Genomic DNA, 22,211 nt, shown 5'->3' on the forward strand with positions numbered 1-22,211 from the left:
GTGCATCACGAGATTCCTGTGTGTGTGCGTCAAAGAGACCCAAAACCCCCCTTCCCCATAGACCAACCCGCAAAGTCCAACCCCTTCCCCCTACCTGCGATAGTCCTTCTCCCCTGTATACAGAGAGGGGGAGGTGATAGATGAAGACAGGCAGCAAATGCCCCCAGGCGCCTATCCCCGCAGTTTAAGCAGCCAAGCAACCTCTCCCATCCCGCCTTCGTTATTGCGGTAGCGGTCAGCTGGAGAGGGAAGCAGCTGCTTAGCCATAGCTGCAGCCAGCTGCTTCCCTGCATTTCAGATCCTACTTTCTTATAAGGTGGACATACAAACCTCTCTCATTATGCAACCCTCGCTGTATTTCGGCACAGCTGTGCAACTGGGAACCTACAACCTAGCAATCCCTTTAATGCAACAACCACGTCACTTCTGCCTAAGAGGAATTAAATCCACTAGCGAGGGATCTCCATGGGGCAGGAGAAATTCAGGACCAAGTTTAGCCTCCACGTTTGCGTGAAGAGCTGTCTGCATCTGCAAAGCCACAGACTGAACAAGAGCCGGCTCTTGAGTTGACGGGATAGGCTCCTTTTAATGATGCTTACTGGGCGCACAGCAGGAGGATAAGTATGGAGGAGAGGCCCGGCTTTATATGATCGCATGAGGCAGCCTTGAGCCTTATATACTACCTTTCCCCCAGGGTATCAAGCATTTTATGCAACTCACCTTATACTCAGCACCATGCACCCTATGGCTAGTGCCAGGCAATTTATTTGCACCCTATGTACCATGTACCCCACATACTGTCCCTTTCTCAAAGCTGTTAGCCTCTCCCGCCCCCCTTTTTTTACTGCACTCTACAGATCACGCGATAAGCAGCTTCCCGCACTGCACCCCACCCTCGCCCTGCAGGCGCATTATGACGGCCAAGCCCCGCCCTTCTTTTCTCACCTGCCAATCAGACGGCAGTCAGCCCCTGGATTGGCGCAGCCGCGCTCCCTTCCACCCACGTGGTGCTGCCCGGGCTGCGCGCGGGTTCCGCCCGCGGCGCGCGCTCTCTCCCCTCCGCGCCTGCAGAGCCCAGCGCCGCTGCAGGGTGTCCGGCCGGGGGCGCGCGGCGCGGCGCGGGCAGGGGCCGCGGGTGGCAATGGTGGTGTTCGCGGTGCCTGCAGAAGTCGCTGTGATCCTGCTGGATATCGAAGGCACCACCACGCCTATTACCTATGTCAAGGTGAGCGCTCGCTGCGCGGGGCGGGGAGGAGCCCTGGGCTGCCGTCCGCGCAGAGACAGCGGGCAAAGCAGCCCTGAGGCCGGGCGGGTTTTTACAGGCTGGTGCTGGAATCGGGGAGGTGGTGGGCTTGAGGCTGGCTCACGGAAAGCGCTTCCCGGCTCTCTTGCTGTTCCTGTTAAATCGTGTTAGCAGTGTGACTCTGGGCGGACCGGAGGCAGCTTTCCCACGGTTGGCCCAATTAGAGCAGTTCTCTGTTTTTTTTTGCCTTTGCTGCTTGAGGGAACTGTAGCATGTGTAGGGTCTGTCTAAAGTGTTCATTTATTTTGCAACTCCACTAAACGTTGCACTGAAACAATTCGATATCACTGCCACATTAAATGTAAATATAGACACATTTAGAGAGACCACTAAATCTAGTCCACCCCTTGCTGCTCACAGAACACCTTCGTTTTAGGAATAACATCTTAATAGACTTTTGCCTTCCAGCCACTGTTCTGCACCCTGCTACATAAATGCAATTTGTCAAATGTGAGTAGATTACTTTAACTAGAGTCCTAGCCTGCCACATCAGGTATTCAAGAAACCAGGTCATTTGAACATGCCTCAGGCCCAGTCTTGTTTGCTAAGCTCTACTGTGGCTTAGCATACAGAACAAGAATAGTGAATTGAAAATATTTTAGTGGTTTGGGGTGACTAGTATGGAATTCCTGCACAGCGGGTGGATATGTATTTTAGTTTATTTGATTGAGTTTTTAATATAAATGTTTGGATGTAGCATTACCATAGGTCATTTTAAGAACGTTGTCACTTTGGATCATAGTTCTAGTTCAAGGTTATTATGCATGCTATTCTGTCAGGCTAGTGCTCAGAACATAGATGTCTGCAAAAGAAATTAATTAAAAATGAAACAACCCTACTGAATATACAAGCCAAGATTTTTTCCTTGTTATTTTGACTGCTGCTGGCATGCATTGACAACACCATGATCAGAATTCTGATTCTAGAGCGTTACTTGCCAGCAAATCAGGACCTTATGAATGACATGAAGACAAAACAGTTTAGTTTCAAAACAGCTAAATAAAATGTACACCATTGTAAATGCAAAACAACTTCAGACTAGTTAAAAATCCACCTTCTTATTCAGCAAAAGAAGGGCAGCCCTTGCTTATTAGAGGGGGTTTTAATATACCTGTTTACTAGTTTCAGTCAATCAAAATACTGAGTGGTTCCTTTTTTGGTCCCGGGGTGCTTGTCTCTGCTGTTTGTGAAGCTGGCCCTTCATTATCAATCGTAACATAAAATACTCATTTTTTAAAGAAAACCAAGTTTCACCAGTCTTCTGACTGATTACTCCATCACCAGCACCACCTTTCACCCACTGGCTTTCATGTAGGTCACTCTTCTAAGATAATATAGGTTTATATGTTGGTATCTTTGTTTTTTACCATATGTAACATTTTTCTTCTCTGTAATTATGATTTTGGTAGATTGCTGATATACAAGGTCAAAACCTTGGGTCTTTAAAAGGAAACTAACTTTCTAAATCTTAGATTATTAGGGTTGGAAGGGACCTCAAGAGATCATCTAGTCCAACCCCCTGCTCAAAGCAGAACCAATCCCCAAATGGCCCCTCAAGGATTGAACTCACAACTCTGGGTTTAGTAGGCCAATGCTCAAACCACTGAGCTATCCCTCCCCCGCAATCTTGCTTGTGGGGACTGTAGGTAGCAGCCTAGTCTTTATTAGGCCTGGTCTATACTTACAAATTTTGCTGACATAGTTATGTTGGTTGTGGTAATGGGTGTAGGTGTTCCTTACAACACAGGTATGCTGTCAAAAGTAAACCCTCCTACTGGAGATGCAGTCACACTGGCAAAAGGCCTTTTTGGCTGTCATAACTACATCTGTACAAGGATGGTTTTGCTGGTATAGTTTTCAAAAGCTATTTTAACCACATTATGTTTTCTATTAATCAGGGCAAGAGTGTTCCAAGAGAAACATTTTAAAATGTATTCTGAGCATGTTGGCAGTTGGTTGGTTTGTTTCTCTCTGTGAGTGGTGGTGTAGGAGAGGATTAACAAACACATGGAGGGCCCAAATTACTTCTTTTCCCTAAGGGGGCTCAGCTTTCCAAAATTTGGTAAATGTTGATTACCGGTAGGCCCTAAACCAAATAATAGAAGAATACGAGATCTCCCATGTTTAGTTTGCCAGTTTCAAATCCCATCCAGGCTATCAGGAACCTGAAAATTACTTTTAAGGTGACTTATATGAACTGAATTACTGGTCTCTCTTCACTTTTTACCAGACAAGTGTCCAAACGATAATTGAAAAAAGCCCTCTTTCTTTTGTTCAAACAAACATTGTTATTCTAAGACCACTCATGAAAAGGGCCTGTGGAAAATAATTGTAGATTCAAAGATTTGGGATACTGTTTTGGTTATCTACCTTCACCTAACAGATTTACAGTCACACTGTAATATAATAGTTTAACTATTCAAATATCTTAGTCAGTTCTTAACATGTTAATCAATTATAAGAGTCTAACAGGTGAGTAGGTTATAACCATCTAGAATGTATTTTGGTGATGTGTTAGTTACCATCAATAGTATATACAACTCAAGTCTTCTGACATGCCTGTAACCTCTACTGGCTCATTAACTAACCATTTATAAATCGAACCTTAATATACAGTGGGACCAGATTTTCTAGAATTTTCAATGAAAACTCAGCATGCTGGAAAGCTTCCAAATATTTTAAACAACTTATTTTATTCTATCTTTCACTTGATTCCTATTATTTTTTAGTATCTCTTCAGTAGGTCCCATATTGCACCTAACTATTTCTCCCCTCCCCCAAGATTGGCTGTGTTTTGTTACAATTTGAGCTGCACAGAACAGAAGTTACCCAGACTTTACTCTTTTCAGCTCCTCTCACCAGTCAGCAACTCCGAACCCGGCGTATATAACTTGTTTGTTTGGGCCTTCGTCCTTCAGCTCTCTGGGCCTTCATCCTCCAGCAGCACATCAGGCAATGCAGAGTCTTTGTGAACATCCTGTGGAAATATTATTCCCTGCAAATGGGATAGCTGCCCAAATTTTCCAAGAATGCACCAGTGCAAACATAGTTGGGCCATGTAGTGGGTGTGGAGACGCACATTTGGTCAACAGTGGGTCGTGCTCTCTGGCTGCCACTTGGTTTTTATAGACAGGTCAGATAAGTGTCACAAATTGGTTATACAAATACAGCTGTAGTCTGCATGGGCACTTACACTGCTGAAGAATTGTAGGCCTGAGGCCTTATGATAGGAATTACTATTGAGCTCAGTGGCAGTTTTGCTTGGGAAGGAGTACAAAATTTGCTCCTCGGTGTTGTATGTCTCACAAACACTGAACAAAAGGCATTACTTTAGGGCCCACTGACACTACAAATACAGCCATGTTTGTTTTATAACTGATTTGACATTCATCTGTCCTGGTTACAAACCACAAATGCTGTTGAGTTGTGTTCACACAACAGCTTTTTTCTTAACACAACCATTTTATTGCATCCACACCATAGGTCAGTGGTCCCCAACCTTTTTCGTGTGGCAGGTGCCAGACAAAGGACCGTGGTGGCAGACAAGCATCCGCCAAAATGCCACCGAAATTCGGCGGCGACGCCTCTGGATGACGTTGGGGACCCCTGCCATAGGTGCTGGAACTGGGAGTGCGGAAGCACCCCCTGGCTTGAAGTGGATTCCATTATATACAGGGTCCTCGGCACCACCACTATAAAAAGTGTTTCAGCATCCCTGGTCCACACCCACCATGTTACCTAATTGTGTTTGTATCAGTGCATTTTTGGAAAAATCAGAGCAGTATCCCAGAATACCTCAGCAAGTGCCCAAAAGATATGCACACGGAGCAGCACCGTCCTCACATTGATCAATACACTCTGGGAGTCTTACTGCACGGAAAGCTGGGAAGAAAGAGGGCCAGACAAACGTGTTATACGGATACAGTTAGGGTTACCTGCCAGATAAGCAAAATGATTATGAACTGGTTACAGGAAGACAGTTCGTTCCAGCTTAGGCCATTGACAAGGGTAAAATATGGTTAGCTGCCCCTGTTACTTGAGCCTGGTCTATATTTAACTGACATAACTGGGCCGACAAAAGCTCCAGTGCAGACTCGGGGCATGTCTACACTATAGACTTAAGTCATTATGTTAGGTCCACTTACAGCCCCCTCAGTAATTACGGATGTCCATGCTACCCTCCTTCTGTCAGTGATGTGCATCCTCGCCAGGGCTTCTCACCTCCGGTGGGGAGATCTGTGCCCAGAGTCCAGTCAGCTGCTGCTCTCTACACAGACACTGTGTCACCGCAACTATACCGACTTAACCCCTACGCCTCTCGTGGAGGTGGAGTTATGATGTGAGTGTAGTTGGGCACTTACATCTGCGGGAACAAGGCTGTCGTGTAGATATTGCCATTGTTCTCTTTTGCCAGTATACGCTGCGTCTCTGTTAGGAAGGTTTGCCTGTATAGTTATACCGGCAAACCCTTTCGAGTGTAGACAAGGCTATAGCACTAACTACATCTGTATCTACAGTTAACCAGGTTACTAATGGGTTACAAACCCAGCAACGATCTGCTGCACCAGCAGGGTGAAGGTAACCATACTGATTTCCTGAAGAATAGAATAGTGGAATCTTTTACAGAAATTTCTTCCTGAAAGGTAATCTTCATTGAATGAAACGAGAATTGCCCCCAACAAAGTTGCTGCTTTCTAGGTTCAAGAAATGATATAGTGGGATCACTCTCAAAAAGCGTAAACCCATTTCTTCCTCATCCTGTCACTCATTCTTCTAGTTCTCCAATTTTCCAAATGCACGTATTGTATCTTTGGCCGTAGCTCATCAAATTTGCCAGTACTGCTTTTAAATGGTTTGTTTTCTTGGCTACTGCATGTATTTTTTAAATTGAATAAATCCGCCACATGAAGTACATTTTGGCTCTAATAAAGCTTCCTTTAATGGCTTTATTATGTTAATTGTTGCAATATGGCACACATTACTCATTTTCCTCAAAGAAACTTCTAAGCTGCATCTGTTTGCAACTTTAAGAATGGTTGCCACTACTCACTTATTCAATTCCATTCCCTTCCATTTCACTGATTAATTCATAGCTGGCCACTATAAATAGCTGCAAGAAGATTTTTTTCTGATCTCAATTGGATTCTCCAAAGAGGATTTTATTATAGAGTATCTAAGGAATAAGCCATTTATATGTCCCATCATAGACTTCCCAATCGTTTACTTGCAATCTCCTTAGAGAATATTCAGATTCCTCTTGTGCTGTAATTTCAGCAGATGATATAATTAATCTGGTTCCACTTCCATCACTTAATTCTCCAAACTATTAATCTACAGAGAGTTTTCTAATCTTCTCTCATATTAGAATCCCATTAGTAAGGAGCTGAGCATTTCAGCATGCTTTAGGGATTTAGGATTTTTGCATGTCCTAGGGCAGGGTTGTCGGACTTATCCTCTGCATAGGGCTGACTTCAAATTTTAAATTCTGGTTCATGGGCATGGTATGAATTTGGGGTTATGCACTATCCTCCACCCACAGCAGAACTTTCATTGATGTTATGGGAGGTTTGCATAAGGATCAAGGGTAGAATTTGCTCTTTATGTAATAACTAAGCATCTAATTTTAGTATTTTGTTTCTACTTTTGTTGTCCCATTCAATAGGAAGATAGTCTGCTAGTTTTGAGTTCTTTTTCTCTACCCTCCAAGTCTGTTCTCTTACTCTCTCTTTATATGTTGTCTTCATTCCCTTCGCTGCAACAACTAACCCTAGTTCCCAACCCCTTGAGCATCCTCCCATCCACTAGAATGATCAGCAATGAATTAATCAATGCTAGCATTCACATGTCACTGGGCTTAAGGTAGCACCCCAATTAGATGAATGGGGTGTGGGGAATCTTATCGGTCATTGTTTCAGGCAGACTGCAGAATCAGGAAGACAGAACTGCAGTGGTCAATTTCTGTTTATATTTGGAAACCTTTCTTTGCAATCATGAGGGCTAGACACTTTTTTTTTTAATGACAGTTGAGATTTTGCATCATACAAATGTCATGGGGGATGCATAAATACATCAAGCCACCTGCATCTTTGACACATCTGTCACAAGGGATACTTTTTATCCTGTTTTCCCTGTTGAATTTAAGTGGACATCAATTTGAAATCTAATCACTTTCTAAAAATGAGCTAAGTAGCTTCAGATATTACTCCTGACCAGATTCCCTTGGACATTTTTGTGGTTTATAATATTTTTCTCTCTCACTTGCTGCATGGAAAAAACACACAACAAGGGAAATTGACTAGACAAAAGTTCTGTCCCTTACAAAGTACTTTCAAGGGCACAGAGTAATCAAACTGAAGTTTATTTCTTTTTTCTTTTTAGTTGTAGTAATCTTATAAGAATAGTAGATAAAACAAATCAGACAAGGACTTTTTTAATTGATAATTAAGAACAAAACAAAACTAAAACTTGAAAAGCTTCTTACTCACCTGGCTGTAAAGAGAATCTTCAGAGTATAATCCGATCCAATGTAGTCTAGATCAGTGGTTCTCAACCTTTCCAGACTATTGTACCCCTATCAAGAGTCTGATTTGTCTTGTGTACCCCAAGTTTCAGCTCACTTAAACTTACAAAAATCAACATAAAATACAAATGTGTCACAGCATGCTATTGCTGAAAAATTGCTTACTTTCTCTATTTTACCATGCAATTATAAAATAAATAATTGGAATATAAAAAATATTGTACTTACACTTCAGTGTATAGTATACAGAGCAGTATAAACAAGTCATTGTCTGTATGCAATTTTAATTTGTACTGACTTTGCTATTGCTTTTTATGTAGCCTGTTGTAAAACTAGGCAAATATATAGATGAGTTTATGTACCCCCTATAAGACCTACCCCCAGGGGTACATGACCCCTGGTTGAGAACCACTGGTCTAGATACTGTCTGACTGAAACAGATGCACTGAGAAATTAAGTCAACACTGATGACTAGTGATAATAGTTTGAACAACATTGATGGGGACATAAAAAGGAGGAAAAATAATGGGCTTGGGCCCTCTTCTGCTGCTTTGATACATCAAGACCTGAAAAGTTTAGTTAAAAAATAAACTTTTTAAATAGTATTTCTGTACAACCACAAAAGACTCTCAATGGTGATTGGAGAATTACAGATATAACTTGAGCCTGAAAGCAGAACAGTGGAGATGGGAAGTTGTTCTTAGTCATGCTGTTTAAAACTCTTCAGAAAGCACTTGAGAGAGAGAGAGAGAGAGAGTTACTTTAAAGATACAACACCCTCTCCATTCACAACAAACATCCCTGGCATACTCCTCTCTCCTCAGTCATCACCCTGAGGTCTTTTAGCAAAATCAGGGTAGACCAGACTAGACTTTTGACATTCCTGACTTTTCCAAGGTAAAAACAAGCAGAAAAACCCACTTTCGGGCACTCGTCATGAGGAAGGAAAGGAGCAAAACCTCACTTTAATTTTTTTTTTTCCTGCATGTCACCTTTAACAACTTCACTGCTGATCATCGTATCAAGAGTTTATTCAGCCAGTGCGCTTTTCTGTTGTTTTTGGCTCTTCCATTCATTAAATGGACATTAACACAGGAATAAGGTTGACGCGCTAACTGTGCAATGTTGTGTCCAGTATGTTTCTCTCCCCCCATCCCTGTGCAAATTGGCCAGAGGTCCTGGTTTGTCAGGACCGTGCTGGTTCTCTGGAGATGCCATAAGGTCTTGGCAGACTATGTGGAAACACACATTGTGCCTTGGTTGTAATAAGCTGTGCCTTGCTCTTTGGGCCTTGCCTCCATTCTCTGTACTGCTCCCTCCCTACGTAGAAACAATTCAGGTCCCAACTTCCTCTACGCTGGCCCCAGGGTCATACTCAAAAGGGAGGTAATGCTTGAAGAGAGTTCTATAACCCAGTTGGGAGCCAAAAGGGGCCCCGTCTAGCCTTCCAAGATCAATGCAAGTGACCGTTTTACAGGCAGGTTGCAGGTGGCTTGTTCTGGGTAACGAGAGACTTTTGGAGTGAGGTACTGCGTGGGGAGTGAAATAGACTATGGGAAGAACTTGGAAGCCAGAACAATGTGTTAAATGGGGAATTAATATCTAGGATGGGATGGGATATTGGAGGTGTCATTTGCTTACTAGACCCTAGGCTTCCCGCTTTCCCTGCTAATTCATCTAGTGACCCATCATTGCATTAGTGAGGATTTTATAGTCCACTGCTCTTCCCTTACAATAGTTAATGGGATGGTAAAGTCCATCCCATTAGCTTTTGATCTGACATGTATTTCTTTCCTTAAGCCACACTGGCTTAATGAATTTGTTTCTTCAACAGAGACAAGTGAAATGTTCTGGGTTCATACAGAATTTCAGGTATATTACCTTACCTTCAGCCTTTCAATTGAAGTCAAGTATGGATGTCTACTCAGGCTGGCCCAGATTAATCAGTGTGCACTCAGTGTACTTATACAGGGCCCCTGACCACTGGGTGTGGGGGGAGGAAGCCATACACACACCCAAGCCCACCTGGGAAGGGTGGAGGGTCCCCCGTGGGCTGTGGTGAGAGCCAAGAGGCTGGAGCAGAGAGCTGGGCCAGCCCCACAGGACGAACCACTGCAGGGTGAGTGCAGGACAGGCTCACACTCCAAACCCAGGGATGCAACCACCCCTCCACCGGGGCAGAGAAAGTGTGGGGAGACCCAATTGCCACAGTGCACTGCACAGGGGTCCCAAAATTCTTTCATCCATCACGGTACCCAGGTGTCTCAGAGCCACAGAATTTTTGTTTGACACAAACATCACATAACTGAGATGTCACTTTCACCAGAACAAAGTACAGTAATCTGTCCAGCTGTTAGACATTGAGTGTTTAGAATATAATCTGACAGGGCGGGCACCATTTTTGTTGTATGGTTGTGCAGTGCCTAGCTCAGTGGGAATGAAACCTCTAGATGTTACGCTACGGCAATACAAATAATAGTCTTAATGGTTTATTTGATGTGGAATTGGTAGAATGACCGAGAAAGAAAAATGGTGGCAGTCAGCAAGGTCTTTTCTTTAAAAATTAATGTTTGTAACAGGAAGGTGAAATAACTTAAACGGGGATAAACTTCCCAGCTCCATCCAAGGGTGTTCTCTCCTCATCCCCATAGTCCTAACTGGGGTCTGTTGGTGCTACTGTAATACACATGATTAGTGATGAGAAGGCTCACTTGTGTTTCTGCTCACCCTTAAGATCCCATATGATGGCTACAGTTCTCTTCTCACATTTTTTCTAAGCTTGCTTTATTTCACTTAGAATTCGAAATACTGTCCAGTAGAGCTCAATTGAAAGCCTAAATATATGGTGATGCAAGACTTTCTTAAAAGACCTGTTTAAAAATAGTATAATTCTCTAGCTCAAATCACAAGTCAAATTTAATTTCTAGAATGACCTAAGAACAAGGGCCCCCTTTAAAATAGAAAATAAATTCGTATAACTCGTTAGTTCTGAGCGTATGAGCAGTCAGCCTTGAACTCCTGTGCTTAGGAGTTGAAAGTCATGTCATGTTATTTGGAAGATCTTCTCTGGGCATGCACTAAGATGTCAAATATGACACATCTTTTCATTTTCAGAATAGCTTGACCATTATTAGCATAGCTGTATTTTAACTGGTCCCTCTGCTAATATTAAGTGATTGCGGCTACATAAGCACCTGTTTGGTAAATCTGTATCCACCAGCTTGCTTAAGGGGGCACCATCAATTTGGAGAAAAAAAAAATCACATTTCTGCCAGAAAGGTTTGTACCCACTAGTACTAGTGTTACATGTAACACCTGAGATCACTACAAGAGAAAAAGATCAGCGAGGGAAGAAAAAAAAAAAGTTATGCATCTTTTCAGTTCACTTCCTTTGTGCATTTGACAGAACAGCTTGATTCTCTATTCCCTTGTACAGTCAGCTACCCCATGGTGAAAAGACCCTTCTAAACATCAGCAAGAGATCAGAAAAACACATTGTGCTTTTTTACACTTTTTAAAAAAAATTTAGGACATATGGTTGGAAAGCAACTCTGTCAGAAATTGGATCAACTTCTCTTTTTGAAGTCTTTTCATTGTTAATAATACAAGAATATCCATGTACATAATGCTTTCACTTGGTTTTCAATGACCTATCTACTTCTAAGCACTTACTCGGATCACCTTGAGCCACACAGCACTTTGTGGTTCTGTTGGGTTCCTCTGTGCCATCTGGGTTGGTGTTTGTTTTAGTCATCGTTGACAATAGTTACCGAGCATTTTTATCCATTTCATAGAGTTTTAACTGTTCAGTAATGCCTACGGTACACAAAGTGACTAATTATTTAAATCATATGTGCAGTATCCCTGTAAGGGAATCTTGCCTGACTGTAAGAGCACACGGTTAAATGAGTCCTGTGTGTTTGTGTTACCAGGACACACTATTTCCGTACATCAGAGATAATGTTAAAGAGTACCTGTGTGCACACTGGGAAGAGGAGGAGTGCCAGCAGGACATCAGCCTTTTGAGGAAACAGGTGAGCGATTGGAACCATGTTATGTCTTGCTAGAGTTTACTGTCTGTCAAGGACTTCAGGTCACTCACAGAGCTGTGGCTGTTTTTACTAATCGCATCATATATTTGTGAAGTAGGAGGAGGAGTTATCACTTGACTCTGAGAAGCACTTTCCTTCTTTCTGAGCTTATTTGTTTTTGAACGTAGAGTGTCTGTCCCTCAGACATTCCATGGATGTATTTACCTAAAGTACACGTCTGCTGACCGATGCCAGCCATAAATAGCTTCAAATCCCCACTTCCAGGGTACAGTAATGTGAACACAAACTAAACACACATTTTCCATCCCCATTCCTTAAAATGCCACACTGGCTCTGTTGGGCCAACACAGGAGTAAGGTCCAGAGCCTAGAGTCATCCACTGAGAGTCAGTGGTGCTCACATTGTACTGCGGTGGGTACAGTATAAAAACCTACATAGGTTGAACCATCTGCCTCAGGCTCCCAGATGTTTAAATTCAAGGGCTGTTAGCTGATCTCTGTCACAACAGTTCACTGGTGGAGATGCAGTCTTCACCTCTGAAATTCAGCTGTACTGGAGCAGAACAGGAAGGCTAGCACAATTCTAATCAGAGGCTGGGTGCTGTGAATCTGTTCTCGCTGAGAACATTCTTTCTGAAAGCTCTTTGTGGAGATCTGGCTGTATGTTTAGCAGCTGATCTAAGCAGATAAATTTAAGGACTTATTTTGAAGGGTGGTGGGCACGCTGGCTCTGATCCAGTAAAGTTTAAGCACAGGAGTAGTCCCATGATGAGACTTCTCATGTGCTAAAAGTTAAGCATGTATTTAAGTGCTTTGCTAGATTGGGACCAGAGTGCTCAGCACTTAGTTCTGATAGGGCTCAATCCTGTGACCTTCCATTTGCAGCTGGTTATGATGATAGAGTCAGAAAACCTACCTCTATATCTAAGCTCACAGAGGAAATCAGATCTGACCCCAGAAGTTCCGGGCTCCTGGTCCGGTGCTTTGACCACTAGACAAGACTTCTCTCTCAAATTTGATACAGGGAGCACATAACTAGAATATTAACATCTGTTTGTCCAGAGCCAACATAACCGTAACTTTTTAGTTTTTGTTTTTAAATGGTAGTGGTTAAATATAGAATCTGAATGTATTTCCCCACTACCCTGTAACTATTTTAAAATCTAATTTGAGGCTTTATGTATGAAACTTCTATTTAAATATACACAGTCTTTATGCCACATTTTATGCATTCTCTTATTTTATTAAAGCTTGGAGAGGACTATATATTTCCCACAAATCATTGTGTTAATACTAATTTATATTTAGTACTAAAGCAGTGTTGAAAGCATTTAATGTGCAGTTCAAATGGTAAGTATTATTCTTTTTTTTGAGAACCCATGTTTTTAATAGATTCAGGAAATCTGACTTTGCCTAGCTGCTTAATGTAGGATTTAGGTGAAGCCATTTTATTCTAGCTCTTTGTTGGTGTACGTTGAAATTTGTCCAGCTGGGACAGTATCTTATAGATGGAAAAAGGCTCCATATTTAAATGCAAGACCAAGATGTTTAACTAACGTCCAAAATGGTTTTGGTCAGTCAGTTATAAATACTTGAGGCCTTTATTTCACATTTTAAAAAATAAAGAATGTAAGATTAAATTTAAGTGTTTGAACTTAACTTATGTGCAACCTTACGTAGTAGGGTGTTTAAGTTGCACTAGCCTAATTTGCAATTAAAGTGCATGCTTCTAGACCCCAATTCTGGTAAAATTCCCTATTCAGGAAAGCTATTAAGCACCTGTGTAAGCCTGACTGACTTCACGTTTGTAAAATTAAGGACGTATTCAAGTACTGTCCTGAATAGGGATGGTCTTATGTTCAACTGGTTTCCTGAAGCGGAGCCCTATTTAGCAATCTTGAGTCACTTTTTTTTTTTCATAATTTCAAGGCTGAAGAGGATTCCAACTTGGATGGCGTTGTGCCTATTCCTTTAGAAACTGGAAATGGAGAAGATGAAGTGGAACAGGTCATCCAGGCTGTAGTAGACAATGTGCACTGGCAGATGTCCCTGGACAGAAAGACCACAGCATTGAAACAGCTGCAGGGTCACATGTGGAGGGCAGCCTATGCAACTGGACTCATGAAGGGAGAGTAAGTAACTCCTGGTCCTGAAAGTTTCCTTGAAGTAGATCTTTTATATTTTGCTGAGCTAAGTTTCTTGGGCATACGCTGGAGCCAAGTAGTTACATGGGGCTGGAAGGTGACTAGTCGTAGCAGTGTAGTGCTGTATAAAAATATAATCCGATTACTTCTTAGCTGAACAGTAAGCATGGATTACTATGGGGACTTGAGTACTGTCATGGAACCAAGTTCAGCCAGTCTCACCTTTCACCTCGAATGCACAATGCAAAACTAATCCATGATTTGTGGTTGATTTTACTGGTGGGATCTAGGGAGCAATATTGTAAATTGACTTTGGGAAATTGTCAGACCCTGGGATTCAGCTTAGTTTACAGCAGTCTTCCCAATGAGTAATGGGAAAGCTTGAGGGGCCAGGGAGTACGATTTCTCCCCCCCCCTCGTATAAAATGATCACTATGTTCAGCAGGTATGTGCTTACACATTTGAGCTCTTTGCTTTTGTCATCACCAGTAAACTGAAACCAAGGCAAGATGGCAAACACTAACTCACAGGCTCTATGGGAAATACAGAGCCTGAGCCAATAGAAACTTTGAGAATACACATCGTGAGGAAAGTGGAGCACACAGTTCTGCTCACGTGATTAAGAGGGCTGTCTCGTTAAGTTTGCAAAAATATGTAAGATATATATCACATTCTTCAGCTGGTACAACTGACTCATTCATTTAGCAAGGGAGATTCTCACAGTTTAGAGAACAGCCCTCCTTATTTCAAACCATTTATCTAACAGTTACAATTAATTTTGGGACAAGGTGGATAAACAAACCTAAACAAGAAACTGGAGAGGAGTTGGGGGAAGAGCACGAAAAGTGAGATTAACCCCCATCAGTCTTTGGGACAGGTACTTTCATTCCTAGGCATCTCACAGTTGCTGGGAGTGGAATGGCAAGTTGAGCTCTCCATCTCCACTGATACCTGTTGGTTTTTCTAGCAAACAGGTTGCTAAAATACTTATGAAGTTCTGTGAAGAGTCAGGATAGCCTTTCAGTTGCAGTCCAGTATAGATATTTGACTACGCTTAGTGTTTCAGTTCCACGGCCGAGTGAGAACGACCAGTCTCCAGGTGTTTTGGGTGTTCCTTGCACAGAGAAGAAGAGAAGGGAAACAGAGGGCTCAGGGGAAAGATAGAAATCTAGAAGACAAAGGAAAAGTATTGTAGTAAAAAGGAGGATGGGAAGCAGGAAGAGACAGTGCAAGTCTGTAAAAGTGTTGAGATGGTTAACAAAGGACAAAACCCATTCAGCTGTTTATGCACTCTACAGCATACCAGACTTCGTTTTGGTACAGTCAGCTAATAAACACTTTCATTCAGGATCATGCTGAAAACTGGCTTTTGATTGTCTGCCAAGATAAAGGCTAGGCACAACAATCCACAAAGGAGCCATTGTGGAGCAGACACTCACACCTTGCACACAGCCACCTTGTCCCCCGTCGTGTTAGCTGGTACTGGTACCAAAGTTGAAGTTGCTGTACTTAAATGCCTTCTAATTAACCAGCAAACGTTTTGTATAAACCCTCAAGTCATGTGGCGTATTGAGCATACGGTAGCAAAGAACTGAGGAAGAAGAGGGAGCTACACTCCTGTTAAGGTACTGGAAACAAATGTTCAGAAGGAAAGTGTATTCCTTTCTGTCAGCTTGAAGAAATGGGGGACTTTGGCTACCCAGCTCCCATTCCTGGGCCTGATATTGCCCTGTCTCGCATGCTGGGAAGTCGTTTGCACTTGTACCGTGTGGCTGTCAAGTGCTGTCATTCTGACTCGAGGCATTTTACAGCCCTACTGCACAGGTATAAACCCAGTCCAAATGCAGCTGTACAGATCACTTTCCTCACTCGTTGCTGCCACTAAATCATGCTGCTCTGTATCCCCCTCCCCTGGTTCGTCTCCTTCACCCTATCAAACACACTCTCTCTCGCGGGCTTAATTTGTAAGGGCCTTCCTGGCCCATCCCTGCCTCTCTGGCATCTCCCATACACTATCAAGCTGTTGACCACACTCTGCCAGTAACACCAGTCATCTTCATCCACTTTACGTTCTTCCAACTAGCACCTTGGTGCTCTCTCACTGGCCACCTTCCACCCGGACGAGCTCCTCATTCACATCTGCAAAGCCACCTCATCACCCTCCTTCAAACTCTCTTCTGCTGCCGTGCCGACAAAGAAAAAACTGTACAGTTATTGGGCAGCTGCTGGGCCGAGACCCCTGCTTATGCCGACCAGTAGAGTCTGGTACCTTTTGCTCCACAAGTCGGTTTGTTGTATCCATCTGTTGTCTTGTACTCCAGTTGCAAGTTTTCTGTGTTTGTACAGCACCCAGCACAATGGGGCCCAAACCTGTACCTTGCTATAAATTATAATGGTGTAAGGCAGTGGAGAAAGAGGCTATTGTCGAAGTCCTACCTGCATCATTAGTGGGTTTTTTCTGTCAATCTTAAAACTCATTATTCCGTTAACAACCTAAAACTCCAGTCACACAAGGCTGAAAGCTAACTGTTAAGTTACCCCCTTTAACAAAATCTGCACTGATTTCGCCGTTTTCTTTTACCAAACTGATACAAAGCACCTTCCGATCATCAGACTAGGGAACGGATTGTAAATCGAAGCTTGGAGTTCTCCTGTGTGTCGCTCTTCGGATAAGAGCGGATGTCGAATAAACACCGTTACAAAGGTGTGATAGGGGGATACTACGTCACCTGCTGGTTGGTCAGATGGGCTCCACTCTCCTGTTGCCGTCAGTTGGTGTGGCTGTGATGATGGAAACACCATTGCATTTTTCAGCCGTCCGCAAAGCTGGAGTTTTGGGGTGGGGTTTTGGTGCTTAACTATCAATAGATCTGTCATTTCATCCCTGATGTAACTTTTGCCTTCAGTGGAGTTAAGCCGGGGATGAAACTGATCCATGATTATTACTGTAAAACGAAAGAACAAGTCCCCATGAATGGAGTAGGTCTGATCTGCATTCTTTTCCCTGATTTGTTCTTTAACCCTGGACATTTCATAGGAGCTGCATCAACAGATCCTAGGGGGCTGCATTCTCATTTCATTTCCACTTTTGCCCCCCAACCTTTCCTGCTGCAAGTGATCAGAACCAGGAAACTAAGCTGCTCTTTAATGGGTGGGAATGAGAGGGGGTTGCTCCTACTAATTACTACTAGAATGGGAATGAAAACTATTTTACGGGACAATCAGGCTTCAGACTGTGAGAGGTCTGTTAACTTCCTTAATCCCTCCAAACGTCAGGCTGGTGGGTGCAGAACATCTTTCCTCTAACATGTAATGAGCCGGAGAAGCCTCAGCCAAGTGTCTGAAACAGATGTTTGTAGCTACTTGCTGTTCAGCGATCAGAATAGATTGCTCAGTCAGTTGGAGTTAAGAGTATATTATTTGTTACAGAAATAACTTCCCCAGTGGAGAAGCGCTGAGCAGCTTTTAAAACCACCACCCAAAAAATCCATCCGGTAATAGAAATAAAGCAGTTTGCATGCATGCAGCTGTCCGCAAGTTGTTAATACTGCAATTATCCTTCACTGCAGATTCTTCCAGGACGTGGTTCCAGCCATTAGGAAGTGGAGGGAAGCAGGAATGAAAGTGTATATCTATTCTTCAGGGAGCGTGGAGGCCCAGAAGCTTCTGTTTGGATACTCGACAGAAGGTGATATTCTAGAGGTAGATAAGATTATAGCCTTCTTTACAGCTTCTCCATCTGCAAAACGGGGATGGTAGCTACCTGCCCCGAGCTGGGGTGAGGATACACTGCTTCGTGCTGGCGATGTGCTCGCCATTAATATTCTTTGATGCTGCAATAAGTTACAGAAAAATTAGAAGTGTATAATGGGCGAAGAGAAAGTGGCTTGAGCTGCAGTTGTCATGTCTGCTACAATTTCAGAGACTGCATTCCCATATTTGCTTTTTCAGTTGATATTGTGCACTGATATCGGCAAGAGCCTTTCCAGTGTGACGGTGTCAACACAACAAAGATCCCGCTTTCCTCTTAAAAAGAAAGAGAATCCCCCCCAATTGAGCCACCTCTCCAGAAGAGCCTGGATACACTCACTGCAAGCCAACCCTTAGGCACTGTGCAAAGCCTGTCTCCACAGCTTGTAAATGGATTTCTTTAGCCATTTTTAAGGAAAGGTGCTGAGAAAACTACACAACTAATGGGGCCCCCTTGCTCTGGAAGCTCTTTCTGTTGTATCATTGAAAATGGCGCGTATTCTCTGGCTGTCCCGTGATCAGAGCCTTGTTAAATTCCCCTCACTGCATTGGTAGGAAGCGGGGATACTGATTAGGGTTCTGTAGTTCATTCTCTGGGTTCTAGAATTAGTATCCTCCTCCAAAAGCCATGCTCTCTTCCATCTTTCAGCTCTTCGATGGCCACTTCGATACCAAAATAGGTCACAAAGTAGAGAGTGAGAGTTACAGGAGGATTGCGTCCAGCATCGGGTGTTCAACTAACAACGTTCTCTTCCTGACGGATGTCACTCGAGGTAGGAGGCCTGGCTTTCCTGCTTTTCCCCACGTTGCAGCAGAGGTGGGATGTGCTCTGTACAGCGTTAAGCACTTACCACTACCAGGGTTGGAATGTCTGCACGTCCATTAAACTTTCATCCCATCAGGTAGCCTCACTTGGTGTGTAGGCTGTGTCAAGCCAAGGGAAATAGGGCAACCATTTAACCTGGGGCTTGTCTACATGAACGTTTGGTTTGTGGCAAGCTGGAGTATAAAGGGAGTAGATCAAAGCAGGCTAGGGAACTTTTAATGCGCAGCAGCAGGGTCCAGATGGACACTTACTAGGGAGTAGATTTACACCCCAGCTTGCCACAATCTAGGTGTTCGGGTAGACAAACCCAGTCTATCACCAGGAGTCTAGCACAGGCCACTAAAACTGGGTGCAAAGTAGTAAATCCGTGTCTATGTGCAGTTGACAAGTGTCTACAGGTGCACTGGCTCAGCCTAAAACTAAGAATGAGGGTTACTGTATTTTATGCTGCTGTTACAAGCACCCTCTTCAGAGGACCTGATTGCCTACAGTGCAGAGCAGAGAATCATTAACCGCTGTGCAAAGTGGGTGTGACCTCACCCATGGTGAGGCAGTAGAACTGGGATTGGCAACCTTTGGCACGCAGCCCGTCAGGGAAAGCCGCTGGTGGACCGGGACGGTTTGTTTACCTGTAGCGTCTGCAGGTTTGGCCGATCGCGGCTCCCACTGGCTAGCACATCCCTCGGCCCATGCCGCTTCCTGCAGCCCCCATTGGCCTGGAATGGCAAACCACGGCCAGGGGGAATTGCGATCCTGCGGATGCTGCAGGTAAACAAACCATCCCGGCCCACCAGCGGATTTCCCTGATGGGCCGTGTGCCAAAAGTTGCCGATCCCTGCAGTAGAAAGTCAGGTCCAGAGAGCTTTTCACTCGCCTTTTTCCTTACATAAATATAGCATAGTTTCTAATGTTATACCAGCATAACCCCCCAAGTAACTTGGTTCAGAACATAGCCCTTAGTATGCTTCCAAGGTACCCCCAGATTAGGCCTCTAAGCAATGTATTCATTGTGGGACAAATGAGTATATTTGTCAGTTAGTATATCCACAGTGCTTAATGAAGAAATAGAAACTTGATACTGGAACACAAGTGGTGGAGGACAAGACAGAAATCCTAAAGAGCAACTTAATCTTAACACTGAGTAGTCTGATTTTGCACTCCAATTTTCCCGGCATTCAGGTTCGAGTTATTAATAAACTGAACCCTCCCCCCTCATTTTTCTACCAGACTGTCACAGGTGAGATTATTATGGAGGAGTCTGGGATTAAGATGCTCTCAGCTCCCCTTGCAGGAATTTACTTTCCTGCTGCTCTGGCTGAAGCCAAACTGGCCTGTGTTCTGAGCCCATTTTTCTTTAGAAACTTCCCCCCCCATGTGAGAACACCGCTGCATTCAAATAGATGATTGACATAATGTTCCCTGGCCTCCTACAGTACCGTAGAGTTCTGCTATTTTCACAGTAAGGCAACAGAGAACTATTAAAAAGAGAAAATCCTGGTTACCTCAAGTAAGACACGGGAGGTATTTGTCTCACTCTGCTCAGCACTGGTGAGGCTCAGATGGAGAAGTTTCCAGGTCTGGGTGCCACACTTTAGGAGAGATGTGGACAAATGGGAGAGAGTCAGAGAAGAGCAACGAAAACGATCAAAGGTTTAGAAAACCTGACTTATGAGGAAAGGTTAAGAAAACTGGGCACAATTTAGTCTTGAGAAAAATAGACTGAGGGGGGACCTGATAAGTCTTCGAATGTGTTAAGGACTGTTACAAAGAGGACTATGATTAATTGTTTTCCTTGTCCAGCAAAGGTAGGACAAAAAGTAATGGGCTTAATCTGCAGCAAGGGAGGTTTAGAGGAGATATTAGGAAAACTTTCTAACTATCAGGATAGTTAAGCTCTGGGATAGGCTTCCAAGGGAGGTTGTGGAATCCCCACCATTGCAGGTTTTTAGGGACAGGTAGGACACACCCGTCAGAGAGAGTCTAGATTTACTTGGTCCTGCCTCAGCAGAGGGGGTTAGATTTTATGACTTTGAGGTCTCTGCCAGCGCTACACTTAAATAAAATTGCATTGCTGTATGGAGACCCAGTTTGATTCTCAACCTCCAGTCCCCTTATGCATTCTAAGATGCCTCCCAAAACGGGGGAGGCAAAGGGGTTGAAGGAGGCACACGTTGACTTGCCCACCAACATGAAACACCAAACTAACTGCGTTAACCTTCTTGTTGCCTAAACTCTGGTCTTTCCACAGAGGCAAATGCTGCAGAAGAAGCAGACATGCACGTGGCTGTGGTCGTGAGGCCAGGCAATGCAGGGCTAACAGACGATGAGAAGTCGTATTACAGTCTCATCACGTCTTTCAGTGAACTGTTCCTGCCTTCCTCCACTTAGGAGAACTTGTGCAGGTGCACAAAAGACCAAACTACACCCACTGGAATTGTCCTTGCATAATCTTTAATTATATTGGTAATAAGAATTTTAAAAAAGATATGTATAGGATCCATGACTGGCTGCAGAAATTGATTTTGGAGGGGATTTTTAATGCAGTGAAATTGAGGCCTGTCAAAGTCTGTTGGAGTTGTGAGTGGTGTGAGAAGCAGCATCCATGAAGCCTGTATTTGATTAGCTTTCCTATCAGGGAATTTATTACTACAGGGTGACTGTTCTGCCAGCCAACCACCAGGTAATCTAGTTGTGAAAATCCATGTGACACCATTTGTCACTTAAAACCAAAATATTCTGTGAACAAAGAACTTCTCACACTCCCACAGACTTGAAAGGAAATATGAATTTTCCCCTTCCAGTAAGATCTGTAGCTCTCGTGCTGGAAGTTAAATTAAGCAAAATTAATTTCTTAAGAGGTTAGGACTTGTATGTTGGGGATAGCCAAAGGTAAATGTCAAATGTGGACCATGAAGTTTGGATACTGCAGCTTAGATCTGCCACAGAGGAGGCCAAGTTAAATGTAAACCTGCTTGTGTTATTGGGCTATGCGCTCCAGGACCTGCTGCATGCTAAAGCCAGATTTCCCTTTATTTCAGAAATGTAGCACTCCTAGCAATAATCCCTGAAATTTTCCTTAAGCAGCCAAGAAAAGGTTTCACTAACTCATAACTCAGCTCAGCTATAACTAGACATTATAAAAGACAGTTCATGGCTTTGGCACTACTTGCTGCATTTGATATCAGTGAATGATTACAAAAATACAAACCATGTAACAGCACCACTTAACCTATGCCACTTTATACTACGTGGTAAATAAAAGTACAATTGTCTTCTGCCTAAAATTCCAGTATTTGCATTATCCCACCAGTGGCCAGCCTCCAGCAGTGGTGGAAGGGTTTTCTTACCTGTAACCCGTTAGCTCTTTCCTTCAGTGCTGCAACACCCTTCCCCATTGTTTCCTGCAGGCCATGTGAGCCTTCTCTTGGAGAGGAATTAGTGTGTTACACTCAAAATCTTCCTTTGCTTTCAGCTGGAGTTCCATACGTGGTAGGAGAGCAGGAGCAGGAAGTAGGCTACCTGTTGTTAACAGCAGTCATCACAGGTGTAGCACAGTGCCTAAGGGTCTGATTCATCACTACCTTTCACTTGTTATAGGTCCCTTGCACCTGTGAGTG

At 43.4% G+C, this 22,211-nt stretch overlaps 1 protein-coding gene across 1 annotated transcript; it reads left to right on the forward strand.

The window, feature by feature from the left end:
• The first annotated feature begins 1,000 nt into the window (after positions 1 to 1,000).
• ENOPH1 (enolase-phosphatase 1) lies at positions 1,001 to 21,872 on the forward strand. Its single transcript, XM_045017670.1, has 6 exons — positions 1,001 to 1,225; positions 11,756 to 11,857; positions 13,804 to 14,006; positions 17,588 to 17,720; positions 18,418 to 18,541; positions 20,843 to 21,872. The coding sequence occupies exons 1-6, from the start codon at positions 1,142 to 1,144 to the stop codon at positions 20,980 to 20,982; spliced, it is 786 nt and encodes a 261-aa protein (XP_044873605.1). The 5' UTR covers positions 1,001 to 1,141; the 3' UTR covers positions 20,983 to 21,872.
• The last annotated feature ends 339 nt before the right edge of the window (positions 21,873 to 22,211 follow it).

This window comes from Mauremys mutica, chromosome 5 (genome assembly GCF_020497125.1).
Source record: "Mauremys mutica isolate MM-2020 ecotype Southern chromosome 5, ASM2049712v1, whole genome shotgun sequence".
Classification (NCBI taxonomy): domain Eukaryota; kingdom Metazoa; phylum Chordata; order Testudines; family Geoemydidae; genus Mauremys; species Mauremys mutica.

Coding starts and splice junctions, on each gene's coding strand:
- ENOPH1 (XM_045017670.1), top strand. CDS start 1,142: ATGGTGGTGTTCGCGGTGCCTGCAGAAGTCGCTGTGATCCTGCTGGAT. Junction 14,007..17,587: donor ACTGGACTCATGAAGGGAGA/GTAAGTAACTCC, acceptor CCTTCACTGCAG/ATTCTTCCAGGACGTGGTTC. Junction 17,721..18,417: donor CAGAAGGTGATATTCTAGAG/GTAGATAAGATT, acceptor TCCATCTTTCAG/CTCTTCGATGGCCACTTCGA.